Source organism: Pipistrellus kuhlii, unplaced genomic scaffold, assembly GCF_014108245.1.
Source record: "Pipistrellus kuhlii isolate mPipKuh1 unplaced genomic scaffold, mPipKuh1.p scaffold_m20_p_18, whole genome shotgun sequence".
Classification (NCBI taxonomy): Eukaryota; Metazoa; Chordata; class Mammalia; order Chiroptera; family Vespertilionidae; genus Pipistrellus; species Pipistrellus kuhlii.
Window position 1 is genome coordinate 3,164,643 of NW_023425493.1, and position 19,389 is coordinate 3,184,031.

Sequence of the window (19,389 nt, forward strand, 5' to 3'; positions counted from 1 at the left end):
TATGTTCTAGACTCAGAGGTGGAATGATGAAGTATCAACCATCACTTATAACTAGACATGTTTAACACAGGGTAACAGTTTAGCAAATATAGTACAAACATAAAAGAATATGAAATATAATTCTTGTAAACTATGGGGAGATAAGAAAAAAGATCTGCTATAATCCTAAGTAAAATTTTTAAAGCAGAAATGCAACATGGTATACTCCTATGCCTGCATCTGAAAACGGGAAGAATGCACGTGAGAAATCAAAAGTATTATATGAAAACCATAAAACTAAAATGAGGTAATGAGAATATGGGAGATTTTTCATTTTAAAAAAATCTTCTGAATGTTGTTATAACATCTTTCAGTATCTATGCCTCAGGACAAAACCTGAAGAAAATGTATGAAGAAAGGGAGCTCCAGATTTTTAAAAAAATATATATATTTATACTAATTTCAGACAGGGAGAGGAAGAGAGAGAAACATCAATGATGAGAGAGAATCATTGATTGGCTGCTCCTGAACACCGCTCACTGAGGGATCGAACCTGCAACCCAGGCATGTGCCCTTGACCGGAATCGAACCTGGGGCCCTTCAGTCCGCAGTCCAACACTCTATCCACTGAGCGAAACCAGCTAGGGCCAGATATTGTTTAATGCTTTTTAGAATTACCATTATACTGCTACATATGTAAAACAAATTTTATTTAAGTAAATATAAACCAGACTGCTAAGCGCTCCCTTTCCTTTTATGCATACGGGGTGTTCTTTTTCTAGGAAGCCATCTATCTATCTTATTTTCTGCTAATCTGAAACAGCAGCCACAGCCATCCTGCAAGGAAGTGATACATTCTGGTAAGCTGAGACTCTCAGATCAGATGTCTCACTGGCACCAGGTCATGGTCAGAAGCTTTCAAATAATCAATGAAACCCTTAGGTAGCCGTGGGCTCAACTCCCAGGTTATCAGAGACCTCAGCAGAGCAATGTCACCTCTCTACAACTGCGGCAACATTTAAAAAATATATTTTATTGATTTTTTACAGAAAGGAAGAGAGAGGGATAGAAAGTTAGAAACACATCGATGAGAGAGAATCATTGATCAGCCGCCTCCTGCACACCTCCCACTGGGGATGTATCCGCAACCAAGGTCCATGCCCTTGACTGAAATCGAACCCGGTACCCTTCAGTCCGCAGACCAAACCGATTTTGGCAGCAACATTTTTATAATTCACTCTCCACTAACTTTCACAGATTAACTGGCAACCATGCTTCACTCCATGCTTACCCACTCTCTCCTTCTCCCACCTCAGATTAAATTTTTTTTTAAATGCTGATTCTTTTGAAATTTTGCTTAGACTAAGCCTTTTCTAATATATCTAATATTTTAATAATTCAGCTATTAGTAAATGCTAATTAAAGAAAATAGTCTTTTCATTGCACAAGCAGCTTTGGCTGAAGAAAAAAGCAAAAATGAACCCAAGTCTCTGCTGAAATTACCAACTAAAATATGGAAAAGAATAACTTTGGTTTCTATATATAACTTTCTAATTTTTTTTCTTCAGGGACATGAGTATAAAACCTTACAGCTATAAATATTATCTTTTTCTCATCTCTTTGCTTATCTAAATTCCACCTACCCTTCAAGTATCTGGTACTTGAAGAAAGCCTTGTTTTATCTTCTGCATGAACTCTTAATAATGGCAAAAATTTATAAAGCACTCTCTATGTGGCAGGCACATTGGCCTACACACCTGACATGTATTAACTCACTTAACCTCACAACAATCCCATGAGGTATTATTTTCCCCAATTTGTAGATGAGAAAACATGTACAGAGAGACGTGAAGCAATTTTGTCCAGGTCACACATCCAGTAAATACGTGGTAGGCCCAAGATCTGAACTCAGGCAATTTGATTCCAAGCATATCACTAGGTCATTTGACCTCTCCTCCTGAAGACTTTACAAAGGCTGCAGCTCACCTAATATTGTATAATCTCTCCCTACTGTGTGTGTCACATAGACCCCACAGTAATTTTCATTTTCATTTGATTGAGAGAGAGAGAGAGAGAGAGAGAGAGAGAGAGAGAATGAGAGAACGAGAGAGAGAGAGAGAGAGAGAATGAGAGAACGAGAGAGAGAGAGAGAGAGAGAGAGAATGAGAGAACGAGAGAGAGAGAGAGAGAGAGAGAGAGAGAGAGAGAGAGAGAGAGAGAGAGAGACTGACTCACTTATGGATTCATTGGTTGATTTTTGATTTTTGTATGTGCTCTGCCCAGGGATCAAACCTGCAACCTTGGCACATTGAAACAATGTTCTAAACAACTGAGTAACCTGGCCAGCCACCACAATAATTTTAATAAACTCTTTCTTGTTTACTTATTTGTTTCATACATGTTGCTCGTCTCCAACAAAATTATAAATTCCTTGTAGGCAAGGTATTTTTTTTTCCCTTCTTGTCCCTACTTTTAGCAGAGTGCTGTTAAAGCACTCAATATAGACTACTTAGCTGATTTTTTAAAACCCTTGACAATGTGCTGGCCAACCTAGCTCAGCCTGAGAACCGAAGGGTCTCAGGTTCAATTCCTGGTCGAGGGCACATGCCTGCGTTGCAGGTTGGAACCCCAGCCCTGGTCAGGACTTATACAGGAGGTAACCAGTAGATGTGTCTCTTTCACGTCAATGTTTTTCTCTCTTCCTCTCTCTCCCTCCCTCTCTCTCTCCCTCACACCATTCCACTCTCTAAAAATCAATGGGGGCCTCTACTGGTTTGGCTCAGTGGTTGAGCGTTGACCTATGAACCAGGAGATCATAGTTTGATTCCCAGTCAGTGCACTCACCTGGTAGGCAGCGTGCAAGAGGCAGCAATCAACCATTCTCTCTCATCACTGATGTCTCTCTCTCTCTCTCTCTCTTTCTGAAATCAGTAAAATTACATATATATATCTGTAATTTTACTGATTATATATATATTTTACTGAATATATATATATATATTATATATATGTAATTTTACTGAATATATATATATATATATATATATATATATATATATTTTTTTTTTTTTTTTTAATCAATGGGGGAAAATATCCTCAGGTTAGGATTTACACACACACACACACACACACACACACACACAAACACAAAACAAAACAAAAAAACACCCTGGTAACTTCTATAATATTATACAGACAGATTTTTTAAAATGTAAAATACCATTTAAGAAGAAGACTAAAATATCCATGCATGATGAGAAGGAAATTCTAGAGAGAGAAAACTAGGCATTGCTACAAACTCTAAAGAACAAGTTATGACTCAGCAAAATTATTTCCACACCTAAGAACAGCTCATCATTGTCAGATTTAGCATTACTAAAGTTAGGAAACTGACTACATTTATTTATTTTTCGTCTTAATACATCTCTTCCTGGTGAGTCAGATCTACAAAACCAATGTATTTCCATTTCTTAAAAGAGAACACTTAAAAAAAAATCAGATGAAGTTTTTTCTGCATATGTATAATCAATAAGCGACAACCTGTGTATCAAGGAAATAGCACACACAGAAGAAAAATGCTAAAATCAGAAAAGACTTCCAGGCCTGGCAAACAGAATACATTTTAAACAATGTTTTTCAATCCATCAAAGTGAAAAAATTAAAATGTGAGTTCAAAGACATCTTGTACCAAGAAGTACACACATATAAATACTAAAAAATTTGCTAGACAAGGTACTTGAGCTATCTCTGGAAAAGGCTAATGTAATCCTGAAACACAAAGAAATTCTAATTATGGGGTTTAACTTTGTTATTTTTTAGCATCTGTTAGTTTTCTAGAATCAAGTACTGTGGCAACAGGAGCCAAAGCAAACCAGTGTTTTCTGCAGGCTGAGCTGGTGGGCTACAGACTCCGACAGTTTAAAACAGAGTGTGTAATGCTACTGGACTGCACACTTAAAAATGGGTAAGCGCTGGCCAGTGTGGTTCAGTTGGTTGGATTCAATTCCCAGTCAAGGCACTTATAAGGAGACAACCAATCTTTCTCTCCCCCTACCTTCCTCTCTCTCTAAAATCAATAAACATATCCTCCCTCAGGTGAGGATCAAAATATTAATCACAAAAATAAAATAAAAATGATTAAAATGGTCAAAAAGAAACTTAATGAGATTTTAATTCCATAAAGTTTGAAAAAAGAAAATTACTCTAAATTTATTACAAAATGTATACAAGGATGCATAGTAATTTCTTATTTTCAAGTGACAGCTAAGATTTCCTGCCCACCCCTCAAAATACGGATGCTGAGTTATATAAAGAACTGGAAATTAGTTATAAGTCTCAACCGGAGATCTGGAAAACAAGTAAATATCTTACCCTTAATCTGGCCCCCTAAGTCCAGTTATGTCAAACTACCATGTTCATTAGAGGTAATTTCTAGAAACCAATGCCCCTGTGTAAAGTTAAGACGATGCCTTAGTGTGACTTCTATGAACAATCCATTCCGGCCTGCTCTTTACTTGGCCATCATGCCACTAAAGCAGAATCTGCAACATTTCAAAAGCACAAGCTTTTTATTTTCACACCACTGCACACAATAAAACAGACTTCATGATGCTGTCAGGTTTAAAACAGAGGCTATTACCCTAATCAAAGCTTTACCGAAAGTGATCTGCCAAAGCCCCCGCTGCTAAAAACACAACTACTCTAAGGGCTAACCTCGTCCACATTTTCCCTATCCGCTCTGATGTTTTCCTGCTCAGAAAGGTAAAAAGTACAGCATGATTTTAACATCCCCCCACTCCCTGAAGCAGCCCTCCACCCAAAGGAAAACTCACCTCTGTGAAATGTGTTGATGTGCTACTGTCCATCCGGTTGCCGCCACCACCTAAAAAACTAGAGAGAAAAGGGAGTGAGTGACTCAATTCCCAGAAACAGGCTTCTCTCTCAGAAGCCTAACTGAGAATGGTGCAATGAGAACACAGCCCAATAAGGAAAAATAGCTCATCTCAACCTGACACCTACAAAGAAACTATGACCAACCAGCATGTGGATTCATCTATAAAAACTGTAACTGCAGCCCAGCTGGCGTGGCTCAGTGGCTGAGCACTGACCTGTGAACCATGAGGCCATGGGTTCGATTTCCAGTCAGGGCACATGCCTGGGTTGTGGGCTCAAAACTCAGTGTGGGGTGTTCAGGAGGCAGCTAATCAATGATTTTCTCTCATCATTGATGTTTCTATCTCTATCCCTCTCCCTTCCTCTGAAATCAGTAAAAATACATTTAAAAAACAAAGAACCTATAACTACAGCCCTGGCCAGGTAGCTCAGCTGGTTAAAGTGTCGTTCCAATGGGCCAGGGTTGTGGGTTAGATCAGGGCATATACGAGAATCAACCAATGAGTGATGGAGCAGCATATGGGTCTCTCCTTTCTCCCTCTCTCCCTCCCTCCCAACCTTCCCCATCTCTCTCTCTAAAATCAATCAATCAATAATTTAAATTATAACAACAAAATCAAGGGCCACCACAGAAAAGTATCTACAGAGAGCCAACAAGGCAACTGAAATTTGACTTAGCAAAAGAAAAAAAAAACACATTTATCTTCAAAGAAGGCCAGAAGACAAGATGCTCATAATAATATTTAATTAAAAAGCCATTCAACCACCAAATAAAAAAGTTTGAGACAATAGTTAATATTTCTTGGCAATGATTAAATGTAGTAATATAAGGCCCTAGCTGGTTTGGCTCAGTGGATAGAGCATCAGCCTGTGGACTGAAAGGTCCCAGGTTTAATTCCGGTCAAGGGCATATGCCAGAGTTGCAGGTTCGATCCCTAGCAGGGGACTTGCAGGAGGCAGCCAATCAATGATTCTCTCTCATCACTGATGTTTCTCTCTCTCTTCCTCTCTGAAATCAATAAAAAAAAGTATATTTTTAAGATGCAGTACTGTAAGAAATCTGTTACTAAAATTTAGCGTAGTATTATAAAAGGACTCAATAAATTTTTTTTTCTCCTGATAGATTATCCTATTCTTTGATTATCCTACCCATCCTTCAGGGCCCATCTCAAATGCAATCTCCTTAAGTCTCTTCCGAACTCACTAACCAAATGAGATTCCCCCACACTCCTCTACGCTCTGACTCTGATTCAATTCTACTTTGTATTGTAAATAACTAGAATTTGTCTCATCCATTTCTACCTGTCCCTCCTTTCATAAATATAAATTCAGAGGGCAAAGACTGTATTTTATGAATACAAGTGTGTGTAGTATGTTTATTGTGTGTCAGACATTATACAGAGTACTCATCACTTTTGGAAAACCCTGCAATGCCATATTCCATATTGATAACTTGAAACTAAAAGGCGTTAAATTAGTATCACCTGTGTCAACATCGGAGCAACAACTCTGTAGCTACATAGCTCAATGAAGCAGGAGGATGGCAGGCACCTGAGGGCACAGTCCCTGGAGGGGTCCTGCTCTGTCGTCTACCAGCTGAGTGACTCCAAGCACCAACCTCTCAGTGCCTCAGTGTCCTTGTGTATCAAATAATGGCTCTTATAACAGGACAGTTGGTGAAGATTACTTAGCACATGTAGAACACGTGGAACAGTGTTTGGCACCACAGAAAGTCCTTGACAGAGAATGAGGCTGGTGATGGGGGTGGGGCTACTGGGTGGAGCAAGAAGAAGACGTGTCAGTTACATCCAGGAAGTTGGGAGGGTGCTGCAGCACTGGTCTTGCTTGGCAGAGGAAGGGGGTTCCTAGATGGAGGGTTCAGCACTGTGGGGACAGCTAAGGTGGAAAGAAGGCTGTTCTGAGAACTTTTTAGCAAGACAGGAACTGCTCCTCTCCCCTGAAATATGAGCTTGGAGTCAAAATAGAAACAAACATGACATGTTTCCATGTGTAGAACATTTTGTTTGTATTCATGAGAGAAAACTAGCCAGGCTGGAAAACTATGGTTTGTAAACAAATGCTTTTCTCAAACAGACATGAGCAGGGCCGAAAGTGGCAGGGGGGTTGATAACAAGAAGCACTTAGCTAGTTAATTCCAGGTTATGGAAAACTTGTTAAGAAAAGGATTTAAACAACGCTGAATTCATTACATTGGTTAACAGTGTGGCCTGAGTTAGGCAAATAATATTTTAGCCCTTTACTTTCCTTAAAATAAACAAAACAAGTTGCAGTCAAGCTCACAACCCACAATCAAATGATATCATTGCTGGGCACACGCCCTGATAAAATCCTGGACTTGTTTTTATCCTTTCACTGCCAAAACACTATTCTTTTAAGAAATGAGGGACCTGAGCTGCTGTGTCTCCAAAATGACAGAAATTACAAAAAATACAATCAATGAAGGGTAAAGAAAATGACCCACTTAACTTCAGCTTGAACATAAATTCATTTCTATTTAATTCAGTGTAGAGTGTCCAAATAGAATAATCAGTTTAAAATTAATGTGGTTTACTAACAGTTAAAAGTGATAACACAAGCTCTAGCTGGTTTGACTCAGTGGATAGAGCGTCAGCCTGAGGACTGAAAGGTCCCAGATTTGATTCTGGTCAAGGGCACAGGCCGAGGCTGTGAATCTGATCCCCAGAAGGGGACGTGCAGGAGGCAGCCAACCACTGATGTTTCTATCTCTTTCCCTCTCTCTTCCTCTCTGACATCAATAAAGATATATTTTTTTAAAAGTGGTAACACAAGCTTTTTAGAAGAAGACTGGGGTGAAATGTATTTCCTTTGATAGGTAATTACAAAGTATAGTTTGAAGTTCAAGACGACAACCTTAGGGCAACATTTTAAAAATAAAAATTGGCTTGCATTCCATTCAAGTGCTTTATTTTGTACGGAAGAAATGAAACTTAATCTTCCGGTGTGTAAACAAAAGGGACTTAGTGTACTGCTTTCCCTCTGACACTCAAAAGCCTATGAGTGTTGAAGTAGCAGCTAACAGGATCTAGGGCTTACCAGGCCTACCAAGTTACCTTTGAAAAAGTTCACCCTTTGCCCTTAAAAATGATAGTTCTCTCTTTCAGAAGGCGTGAAGGGTATGGGGAGGAGAGGCAGTTAAACTTAAAGAGGAAAGTTAAAAGGAACTGGGATTTAGTTAAAATAGAAGGCTAAACCCTAGCCGGTTGCTCAGTGGTTAGAGCATCAGCCCATGCACCAAAAGGTTGTGAGTTGGATTCCGGTTAAGGACACACCCCTCGGTTGCAGGCTCGATCCCAGCCCTCGTAGGGGCACCTGTGGGAAGCAACCCATACACGAGTATTTCTCACAACAATGTTTCTGCCTCCCCCCCCCCCCCCCCCCCCCACACACACACACACACGCCTCCCTTCCAATCTATCTAAAAGCAATGGAAAAATATCCTTGGGTGAGGTTTAAAAAAAAATAGAAGGCTAGATTAACAAGGAGCAGGTTATTTGAATAACATTGTGGTAGGCAGACAGGCAAGGGCAGAGCAGGACAATGGGCCAAGTCCAGAATAAGGTCACCAGGTGGAAACCCCAGGAGCTTAGCAAGGGACAATTGAGGGTGACCTTTCCTCCCCTAGCACACCGCTGTCAAGCAGTGTGGACCCCGACCTTTCCCCCTTAGAGGCAACATTTAGGCCTCAGTTGTATTTCAGCTCCAGGCCCCAAAATCAGCAAAACCGGAGAAATAATGCCACGCTGACCTCAGGACCAGCCGCACTGGATAATGATCCCCCAGGAGGAACACACCTGCAAAGCTACTGAATATCCAGTAAGATCTTCCCCTGGGACTTCCCCTAAAATCTCCACCCTTAAAACCTTAAACTGGAGGACCCAGAGGGCTCTCCTCCTGAGAGCAAGCCTGTGCCTCCATATGCCTTTTCCCTCCCTTCTCCTTCCCTTTTCCGACCCCCACCCTTTAGCTTCCTCACCCCCAAACTCCACCCCCTTCCTTTACCTCCATAATGTATTTCCTAAGCCCACTGCTTCTAGGAATTACTTATGCCTCTTGGTTTAACAAGTAAATGTTCTCTTAAAGTTTGGTCTTGGCTCTGAATTCTTTTCTAGCCAGAACCCAAAAAATGTACATAACTGAAAAAGTTTTCAACAGTCTGTTTTCTTTATATAAAGAGAAAAAAAATACTTGAAAAATGTCTATTATGGTATGCTAGTAAATGCTTAAAAACTGGCTGTTTGGAGGAAGGAGAGGGGAAGGAGGCCCTGATTTGTAGTTTTAGCAATTTCCTTGGTGTAAATATTCCACATCTTCTTCCCCCGCCGCCCGAAAAAAAAAAAGACTGGATTTTATTCATACAAGTATATATAGAGTGTTTATTTATGTGTCAGACATTATACAGAGCATTCACCACTTTTGAAAACACTTCAATGCCATATTCTATATTGGAAACTTGAAAATAAGAGTTGTTAAATTAGGATCACATGTGTAAACAATAAAATAACGGCCTATTCCCAAAGACAGGGAGAAATAACATCATGAAATTTACAGAGAGAAAAATGGCTAGCCTCTGGGGAAGGGCTGTGGAAAAAGAACCAAAGTACCACTGGAGACAAGTTTTACTTCGAGAGACACACGTTAGTGGCCCAGCCGCACCCCACACTCACCCCAATGATATCAAGTCCACGAACTACAATAAATGGCTTTCATTTTCAGAATTACACCACCAGTCCGGGAATTGTGCTGAGCGTATCGAGGAAACACATCTTGATTCGTCAGAAACCAAAAGTGAAAAAGCAAAGCAAATACCAAGGTCCATGTGATCGATCATTCCCAGACCGTATACCTTTCTCATCAGAAACCAGTTAACACCTGTATTGGTTCAGAAGTTTAAAAGGCTTTTATAAAAAAAATGATGTAAAACAGGCCCGAGAGTACCCTACAATTTACGCCAAACAAGTAAACGCATTGCCACATACTTTAAAGAAAAGTCGAGTGGCTGTGTATCCACTTTATTGCTCAAGCCTAGACAGGATCCCAAGGCCGTTTCCTGCCTTTACCACACTGCATGGCTCCAGGGATTCCAATATCCTTGCTAGTTAAAGCCATCAATGATCTTTTGGGGTTCTACTCCCCCTTAAAGTCCCTCAGCATCCCCTTTTCCTTACTTAGTATTTAAGATTATAGGGCTAGTCAGAGAGAAGGGTTAATAAAAACAACACTGTTCCGACAAATTTTATAAAGCTTAAGAAAATGTAAAGGTGCCCTGCAGACAGTGGAGAAAAGGGGCCTCATACTAAACCTGACAAGCTCCGGGGAGGCCTGGGTGGCAACCCTACAAACACAGAGACCTAAAGCAACCACGTAAGATGGTCTGAAATTAAAACTTTCTAACTAAAAGCAGTTTATGGCAGGTAGTCAAGTCCTAGGCTAGAATCTTCCCAGTTCAAAGTCCGTTGTTATTTAATTAAGCTTGTCTACAGTCTTTTTGCATCCTTTGGTCGGGCAGGATAATTTCCCTTTCTTCATACCCGTGGGGGCACAACCAGTAACCACAAATTCTCATTGTTATTTTTATTGTTAATTGTTGACTGTTAACCCATGTAAAAGATGCGCATGTCTGTCATTTTGCTTTTTATCTAATTCCAGAGTTTTCCCATTTTGCTTTCTCCCGCCTCCCTAATCTATCACCAGTGGATTTCATGTAGCCTACGTACACCTTCTCTGTTGATTGTAAATAAAATAAGATGAAAAACTGCCATTCTCTGGAGCATTTTCTCAATCCTTGAGATTTTGCTTCCTGGCAATTGTTGACAGAGGCTCAAATAAACTCACAAACAATTCTCAACAGGTTTGAATATTCCTTACGTTGGGGGAAAAAAAGGTTACTATTTAAAAACTGAAAAAGGTAAACCCATAATTGCCAACCAAAAGCAAATATGCTCTTTATTTAACACATGCAGAGCCTAAATCCTGGAAATAAGTATTTGATGCAATTATAATAGCACAAATAAAACTACCCAAATTAGCATGCCATCCACACATACTTGCTAATTTTGCTATCATGCTAGTTTTATGCTGTTAAAATTGGTATTGTGTTATTTAAAACCAAGATTATTAGATTAGCATTTAAGTGCTAATAACAAACTAGATCCCATGCCATTTACTGCCCCAGAAGCTCCAACTCACTCATATAAAATCACCAATCACTGATAAAGTTAAACTGGTAGTACATACTGTAAAATATGTAGGCTTTCCTGGTTGTGGAAGGGACCTTCAAGCTTAGATTCTGCCAAGAGTAACAGTAAAGAAATTATTTACTGCCATTAAAATCCCCAAATCAAGATTAAAAGCTTCAGATTATAGATTTTTATCGTATTTCCACTGTCTAACTTAACTACACAGTCATAAAAAAAAATGTGCCACTATGTTTAGCCAAAAAGGCCATCATATCAATGCTATTCTACTTCTCATTAACTTTTTATAGTTTTATTCATACTAACCAAGAAGTAATACAGTCACTTTCAAAAATATTTCAAGCCCCAGCTGGTTTGACTCAGTGGATAGAGTGTTGGCCTGTGGACTGAAGGGTCCCGGATTTGATTCCTGCCAAGGGCACAGGCCTGGTTTGCAGGCTTGATCCCCAGTTGGGGGCATGCAGGAGGCAGCTAATCAATGATTCTCACTCAATCATTAATGTTTCTCTCCCTCTCCTTCCTCTCTGAAATAAATAAAAATACATTTTAAAACTTTCAAGCATTACAAACTATTCATATTACAGCAGGAAGATGGCATACAGTTGGTGGCAATAATTCCAGTAAGAATAAGGACCCAAGGCTTCCTCAAGGCAGAGTAACAGCTCAGCGTCCTTGCTAGAAAGCAGCCTATTTATTTTATATCTCTGTCAGGTGTTACTCCCAAGCCCGCCAAGGAGGTAACAGCAGTTCACCTTCAAACAACAGGGTCACTAAAAAGTAATCAATAACCTAAGAGAACTCTAAAGTCTCGGAAAATAAATGAAAATTTACCAGATTTACTGTTATGGTGATAGGTTTCCAAGGCAAGTCACTCACAATCAGAAAGAAAACGTTTCATCACACTCACAATCACATCAGTTTCCAAATCTTCCCATTTTTCTTCTCCTTTCCCTCTGTCACTTTCCTCCCCCTCCAAATCCACCCACCTTCCTCTCAGCAGACAGTGTAAGTTACAAAACAAATTTCTTTCTATTCATTCAGACAATGCTGAGAGAAAGTAATTTTGATAACAGAATGTCTGATTTATTCATGAGCTTGTACAATACCTGGAATCATCTGTCACTTCTTCAATAAAGCCTGATTCACATCTGGGACAAATATATTCCTATAAAATAAAATAAAAATAGTTTAATGAAAAGCTAAGTATAACATGCAGTACACAAGCTGATCTGTTTGAAATGTTGTATGTGCTTGCTCATTCCCAGGATAGTTTTTTTCTATTAAACACTGGCAAATGACAAATCCATAAAAAGTTTGCAGAATAGCCTCATAAGTGGTTATCAAGGACAGCTGAAAGGAGGATGTCAAAATTTATTTCTTTTTCTTAATCTGGGTTTTTTTAACTGGAATGAATTCATTATCTAATTTCCTCTTCAAGTCTAATGAAAAAGCTCCATTAACGATAGCAGAGCAGTAAAAGATTGTAATCTTGGTGGATACAGAAATTGCTGTTTTTTACTAAGTACATACAGAAAACACAAACTGAATCACAGCATAAATCAACTTGTAAACTACAATAGAAATTTACAATTAAGTTTTGCAATATTTCTAACCTATTTTTATAACAATGATTCCAAATAAAACTTAATACTCAGATCCCAATTAGCCAAATATCTTGAAAAAGAACAAAGTTGGAGGTATTAACTATACTACAATAATCAAAATAATATAGTACTGCCACAAAAACAGAGATATAGATGAATAAAATAAAAAGCCCAGAAACAAAGCCTCGCTTATATGGTCAATTAACCCACAACGAAGGAGACAGGATATACAACCGGGTAAAGACAGGCACTTTAAAAAATGGTGTTGACAAATTGGACAGATACAAGCAAACAAATAAAACTGGATCACTTTCTTACATAATATACAAAAGTAAACTCAAAATTTATTACAGACTTAAATGTTAGACCTGAGCCCTAGTCACTGAGGCTCGGTTGGTTGGGTACCATCCCACGCACCAAAAGGTTGCCAGCTGGAGTCCCGGTGAGGGCACATGCCCAGGTTTTGGCTTGATCCCCAGTGCAGGGTGACCAGGAGGCAGCCGATTCATGTTTTGCTCTCACATTGATGTTTCTCTCTTTGTCCCTTCCTCTCTAAAAAAAATCAATTTCAAAAAGTAGTTTTAAGTTAGACCTAAAATTAGAAAACTTCTAGAAGAAAACATAGGCAGGTAAACTCTCTGACACTGCTTTTAGCATTATCTCTTTAGATATACATCCTTGAACAAAGAAAGGAAAATTAAATAAATAAATAAGTAAATAAATAAATAAATAGAACTACCTCACACTAAAAACTTTGCACAGTGAAGGACATGTACAAAAGGAAAAGACAACGTATTGAATGGAATGGGAGAAAATTCACAATTGATACATCCAATAAGGGGTTAATATCTAAGCTATCTAAATATCTACAAATAAACACTTAAAAAAACAAAACAAAAACAATTCAATTTAAACATTGGCAGAAGACACGACCAGACATTTCTCCCAAGAGGACATACAGATGGCCGACAGACATGAGAAGATGCTCAACATCACTGCCAATCATTAAGAAAATGCAGATCAAAACCACAATGAGGTATCACCTCACACCTGTTAGAATGGCTATCATCAATAAATCAACAAATAACAAATGCTGGCAAGGTTGTAGAGAAAGGGGAACCCTTATACACTGCTTACACCAAGCATGTCAAACTTGCAGCCCACAATGAATATTTTTGCAGCCCAGACAATATAATGGTATCTAAGAAACATTTTAATAAAAATTTTGTAACTTAATTTTTATAATGTCCTATTACACATAATCCTACATAATAAAACCTTGATATGCAAATTGACCAAATGGTAAAACGACCGGTTGCTATGATGTGCACTGACCACCAGGGAGCAGCTGCTCAATACAGTGTGCTCCCACAGCGAGAGTGCTGCTCAGCCAGAAGCCAGGCTCACACTGGCAAGTAGAGAAGGGGCCTAAGCCGGCAGGCAGACATCCCCTGAGGGGTCCCAAACAGCAAGAGGGTGCAGGCCCCCCTCTCCTGTGCACAGATGTTGTGCACCAGGCCTCTAGTTATTAATAACAAACTACATTTGCTAATGACTGATTACAATAATCATGTTGCATTCATTTCCCTTACACGCCTCACACACAGGTGCACCATTTCTCTCCACTAATACTAGCAGCAAATATTCTAGCAGCCGACTGCCACGTCATTAGTCTTGGACTGACTTGTTTGGTGTGCACAACAGGAAATATTTTGCTTTCGGAAAACAAGAAAAATAGGTTTATTTGCATTACGCTTATTTTGTGCAGTTATCCAGTGTCTGGTAAGTTAATGCTTTAAGAAAAAAAATGTTAATTTTTATTAAAATGTTCTATTATTTTATGTTAACGATAACTCATTTATTTCAGCCCTTTGTATTCAGCATGTCTATTGAAATAAACCTATATTTCTATGAAAATTGAAGATTTTGTTTTTTTGAAGCTCACATAAACTTAAACCTTGTTTATTTGGCCCGTGTTAGCCTTTGAGTTTAACATGCTTGGCCTACACTGTCAATGCAATTGCAAATTAGTGCAACCAAGTTAAACACTTAAAAATTGAGCTGCTAGCCGAAACCAGTTTGGCTCCGTAGTTTGAGCGTCAGCCTGTGGACTGAAAGGTCCCAGGTTCGATTCCAGTCAAGGGCATGTACCTTGGTTGTGGGCACGTCCCCAGTGTGGGGGGGAGGGGGTGTGTGTGTGCAAGAGGCAGCTGATCAATGTTTCTCTCTCATGGATGTTTCTAACTCTCTATCCCTCTCTCTTCCTCTCTGTGAAAAATCAATAAAATATATATATTTTTTAAATAAAGAGCTGCTATATGATCCAGCAATTCCATCTCTGGGTAATTGAAAAACAAAAACACTAATTTGAAAAGAAAAATGCACCCCTGTGTTCACTGTACAATTACTAGTAATAGCCAAGATACAGAAGCAACCGAGGTGTCCATCTCTTACAGGAGAGTGAGACGCTAGGAAAATTCCAGGGCAGGAGAAATAAGGAATCTAAGATAAAAAAAATTAAACATGCAGCCAGCTCTTGCTGCAAAACTATCTGGAGAACAAATTGCTCTCTTTGCTAACCAAAGAATGCAGGGAAGGAGGGAAAAGTGAAGGGGGAGGGAAGGGGCGTCTTAATGCCTCTTCTCCTCAACCACAGTACACACAGCGGAAATCACCGGGAACTGCTAAGGCAAGACGGGGAAGGGAGAAGGAAAGAAGGGAGAACCAGTCCCACTAACAGAGAAGTCAGCCATCTTGGGGAGGGAGGAAGGAAAGGGGAGTTTTTGTCTCATTGACAGAGAAGCCAGAAGACTCAGGGCTTGTCAAGAAAAAATTGCCAAGTACATCTCAGAAAGCCATAACAAAGTAAAAAGAGAAACTTTAAGAATTCATCTGTACCAAGATATTCAGCAGAGGAATTTTTTTATGTTTTGGTTTTTTTAATTGATATTTTAGAGGGAGAAAAGGAGAGTGATTAGAAACATTGATGAGAAACTTCGGGGATCGGCTGCCTCTACAGGCCCCCTCCTGGGGATGGAGCTCCCAACAAGGGCATGTGCTATGACCAGGAATCAAGCCGGTGACCTCTTGGTTTCTGGGTCACCATGAGCAACACCTGCTCAACCATGAGCAACACCTGCTGGGCTGGGCAGAGCGATTTAAAACCTATAGACAGAAGGGTGATAACACCTGAACCCCCACCAGACTTGTTCCTCAGGTTAACTGAGAGCCCGTCCACACTATATAGGCCAAATATATTTTGGTAATTTGCTTGCCTTGCTTCTTTAATAAATTAGCTTTATTAGAACAATGGTGTTACTCATTTGAAATCATTCCTTACGAACCAAGGAGGAGACAGCCCTCTCCCTGATTCAGGGGTTGTCCATAACACCTTTCTTGATGTCTGTGAGTTGCCTGTAAAACATCAATAGACGAATGGATAAAGAGAGGGGTGTGTGTGAAGGGGAACCAAAGTTTTGCCACTTTAAAGCTGTTTTTTAGGATATTTAAGGTATTTACTAAGAAACAAGACTCCGGTTTAGCTCAATGGATGGAGCGTCGGCTGTGGACTGGAAGGTTCCGGGTTCGATTCCTGTCAAGGGCATGCACCTTGGTTGTGGGCACATCCCCAGTGGGGGTGTGCAAAAGGCAGCTGACCGATGATTCTCTCTCATCAATGTTTCTAACTTTCTATCCCTTTCTCTTCCTCTCTGTGAAAAATCAATAAAATATATTTTTAAAAAATATAAAATAAAAAAAAGAAACAAGACTCAAAAAGAACCTTTGACCCTCTACCCAAAGATTTGGAGACAGAAACCTGCTTCAGGAAGGAAATACTAGGATATCACCTTGGACTAATTTGAATTAAGTATGGAAATTAGGACTCAGACAGGGGCCTGCTGGCTAGACACCCTGTGTCCCAGTGTTTGAGTTGCCTACCAAGAATTTTTTTGACATGTATGTTTCATTCTTCCTCAACTACCTATAAATGGTCCAGTCTCGCTTCTGAAATATAAGACCACTGCCCTTTCCTCCTTTGTCCAAAATGTCTTATAAAGCCAATGTTGCCTCTCTAGTCTTTCGAAGTTTCATGCCTGCGTGAATTCCCCATGCATGTGTATTAAAACTTGATTGTCTCCTGTTAATCTGTATGAATTTGATTATTAGCCCAGACTAGAAGAACTTAGAAGGTGGAGGCAAAATAATAATAATAATAATAATAATAATAATAATAATGTATTTTTTAACCCCCACAATACTCTCTCTCCCCGCTGGAATTTTATTCAGCAATTGAAAATGAAATCTTGCCATTCAAAATAACATGGGTGGACCTAAAGGGTATTATGCTAAGTGAAGTAAGTCAGACAAAGACAAATATCATAAGATCTCACTAAAAACATAACAAAACAAACGAACAAACAGAACAGATCTCATGTACAAAACAAGTTGATGTTACCAAAGGGAAGGGGTAAAAGATGGGAATAAAATATATATGCATTAATCCAAAGGTAAAACTGGAAATCAAAATTTAGAAGGTAATAAAGAATAAAAAGCACCCAACCTGTGTAGCTCCATGGTTGAGCGGCAACCTCTGAACCAAGAGGTAACGATTTGATTCCTGATCAGGGCACATGCTTGGGTTGTGGGATTAATTCCCAGAAAGGGGTGTGCAAGAGGCAGCCGATCAATGATTCTCTCTCATCATTGATGTTTCTCTCTCTCTCCCTCTTTTTCTCTCTGAAATAAATAAAAAACATTTTTTTAATAGAAGAAAAAAATAAAAGGACAGCCCAACCAGCAGTTCAGTAGTTGAGTATAGACCTATGAACCAGGAGATCATAGTTCAATTCCCAGTCTGGGCACATGCCCAGGTTGTGGGCTCAAGGCAGCTGACCAATGATTCTTTCTGATCATTGATGTTCCTCCCTCTCTCTCTCTCTCTCTCTCTTTCTCTCTCTCCCCCTTCCTCTCTGAAATCAATAAAAAATATATTTAAAAATAAAATAAAAGCAAGTTTCCTATTTAAGCATTTTGAAATTAGTTTCTAAACTCAAAAAGTCTTGAGCAATTGTCCCTCCAGGCTATTAATCAGGGAGAAAACCAGTTTACAAATAAATAAAACCTAAGGCCACCGTTTTAATATTCAAAGATACCTATACAATTTAAATAGGCTTTGAAGAGCTATGATTCATTTCCAGGCCATAACTGCTTTGGTATTTATGGTCTCACTCCCTAAGAATAGTAACATTCACAACCTTCATCCTTTCGTTCCTTCATTCCAAGCCATGACTGAACATTGACATTATCTGGGACTCTAAATAGGGGTGTATATAATCAACCAACCTTCTTTAGCTCATTGTGTAGCAAGGCAGAAAATGAGGTCATGGGACAAAGAGTTACTTGATATAAGCTTGATCAGATGGACAAGAAGCCAAATTTTCTAAGAAGGAAAAAAAAGGACTAAACTACAAGAATTGTCAGAGAAAAAGTTAATCTCATACAACACAATTCAGCCAGAAAAGATCAAGTCAGTGTTCTGTTTGCTCACAGTAAAGACAGCAAGGGGAACAATCCAGTGGCACAGATGTAAAGTAGTAAATAATCTAAAAAATGTTTGCCTTTAGCTCTTGACAAAAATTCTGAAATGTTCTAAATTAAATTAAAGCAGCTGGACAGTGAGAGGAACAGAAAGTCATCCTCCAGTTAATTGCCAATAAGCAGGTAACAAAAACTGTTCACACCTGTTGGAACTCCCTATTAACTTCCGGGGGCTATTTCTGAGATGGTTCAAGAGTGAACAGGTAGGTACCACACAACCCCAGGGCCCCTGCTTCTTATTTCTGTGGCAGACATGGTAGTGCTTTCACCCTACCATGTGCTGGTGGTTAGACTTTGGACCCCAGGCCGGCATTCTCTTTTGGCTAGCATTTTGGCTTAATAAAATCTTTAAGAAAAACTTTCAGCTGTGAAAGTTTTTTAACACTTTGAAATTCATCTTTTTACCTTCAGCTTAGGCTGATAGAACCTTCTTACATACACTGATAACACTCATTCATTCAGCAAATACAGTCAAACCTCTGTCTTTTGAACCTCTACCATCTCAAACAATTTGGTTCTTGACCAAGTTGTTCACAGAAAAAAAATGTCTCGGTTGTCGAACAAAACTTGGGTTCTCACTCGACAACCCTTTCTTTTTTTTTTAAATATATTTTATTGATTTTTTTACAGAGAGGAGGAGAGAGGGATAGAGAACTAGAAACGTCTATGAGAGAGAAACAGCGACCAGCTGCCTCCCGCACACCCCTTACTGGGGATGTGTCCGCAACCAATGTACATGCCCTTGACCGGAATCGAACCTGGGACCTTTCAGTCCACAGACCGACGCTCTACCACTGAGCCAAACCGGTTTCGGCTCGACAATCCTTTCATACCTGTATCATCAGTCAGTCACAAGTTTTTCAGGCGACAAACAAAAGAGAGAATGAGCAAGTATGAGTCAGCTTACTGCTAAACCTCAGTAAATTGTGCTGTGAATATTTTTGTGGGGTTTTTTGCTTTTGTTCCTACTTATTAAATAGCAACAAAATGAAAGGAAAGTTGGGAGAACATGATAGAGTTTAGAAAAGAAATAATTGTGAAGTATAATATGTAGTTGTTCCTGTGTATAATCTGGCCAC

General features: G+C 39.3%; 1 protein-coding gene across 5 annotated transcripts in view; it reads right to left on the minus strand.

Moving 5' to 3' along the window:
- Positions 1 to 19,389, minus strand: part of RNF115 (ring finger protein 115) — a 69,225-nt gene that overhangs the window by 30,109 nt on the left and 19,727 nt on the right. Inside the window, exons 2-4 of one of the 5 annotated variants that reach the window (XM_036443061.2) lie at positions 12,215 to 12,273; positions 11,149 to 11,200; positions 4,812 to 4,869 (exon numbers count right to left, since the gene is read on the minus strand). The exons of 1 other annotated variant lie outside the window; for it this stretch is intronic. In XM_036443061.2, the coding sequence (XP_036298954.1) occupies positions 4,812 to 4,869; positions 11,149 to 11,200; positions 12,215 to 12,224 (120 nt within the window). In that variant the 5' untranslated portion in view covers positions 12,225 to 12,273. Of the gene's footprint in view, positions 1 to 4,811; positions 4,870 to 6,535; positions 6,646 to 11,148; positions 11,201 to 12,214; positions 12,274 to 19,389 lie in introns of those variants that run through there. 3 more of the 5 variants (XM_036443062.2, XM_036443060.2, XM_045582964.1) reach the window with 3 other exon arrangements.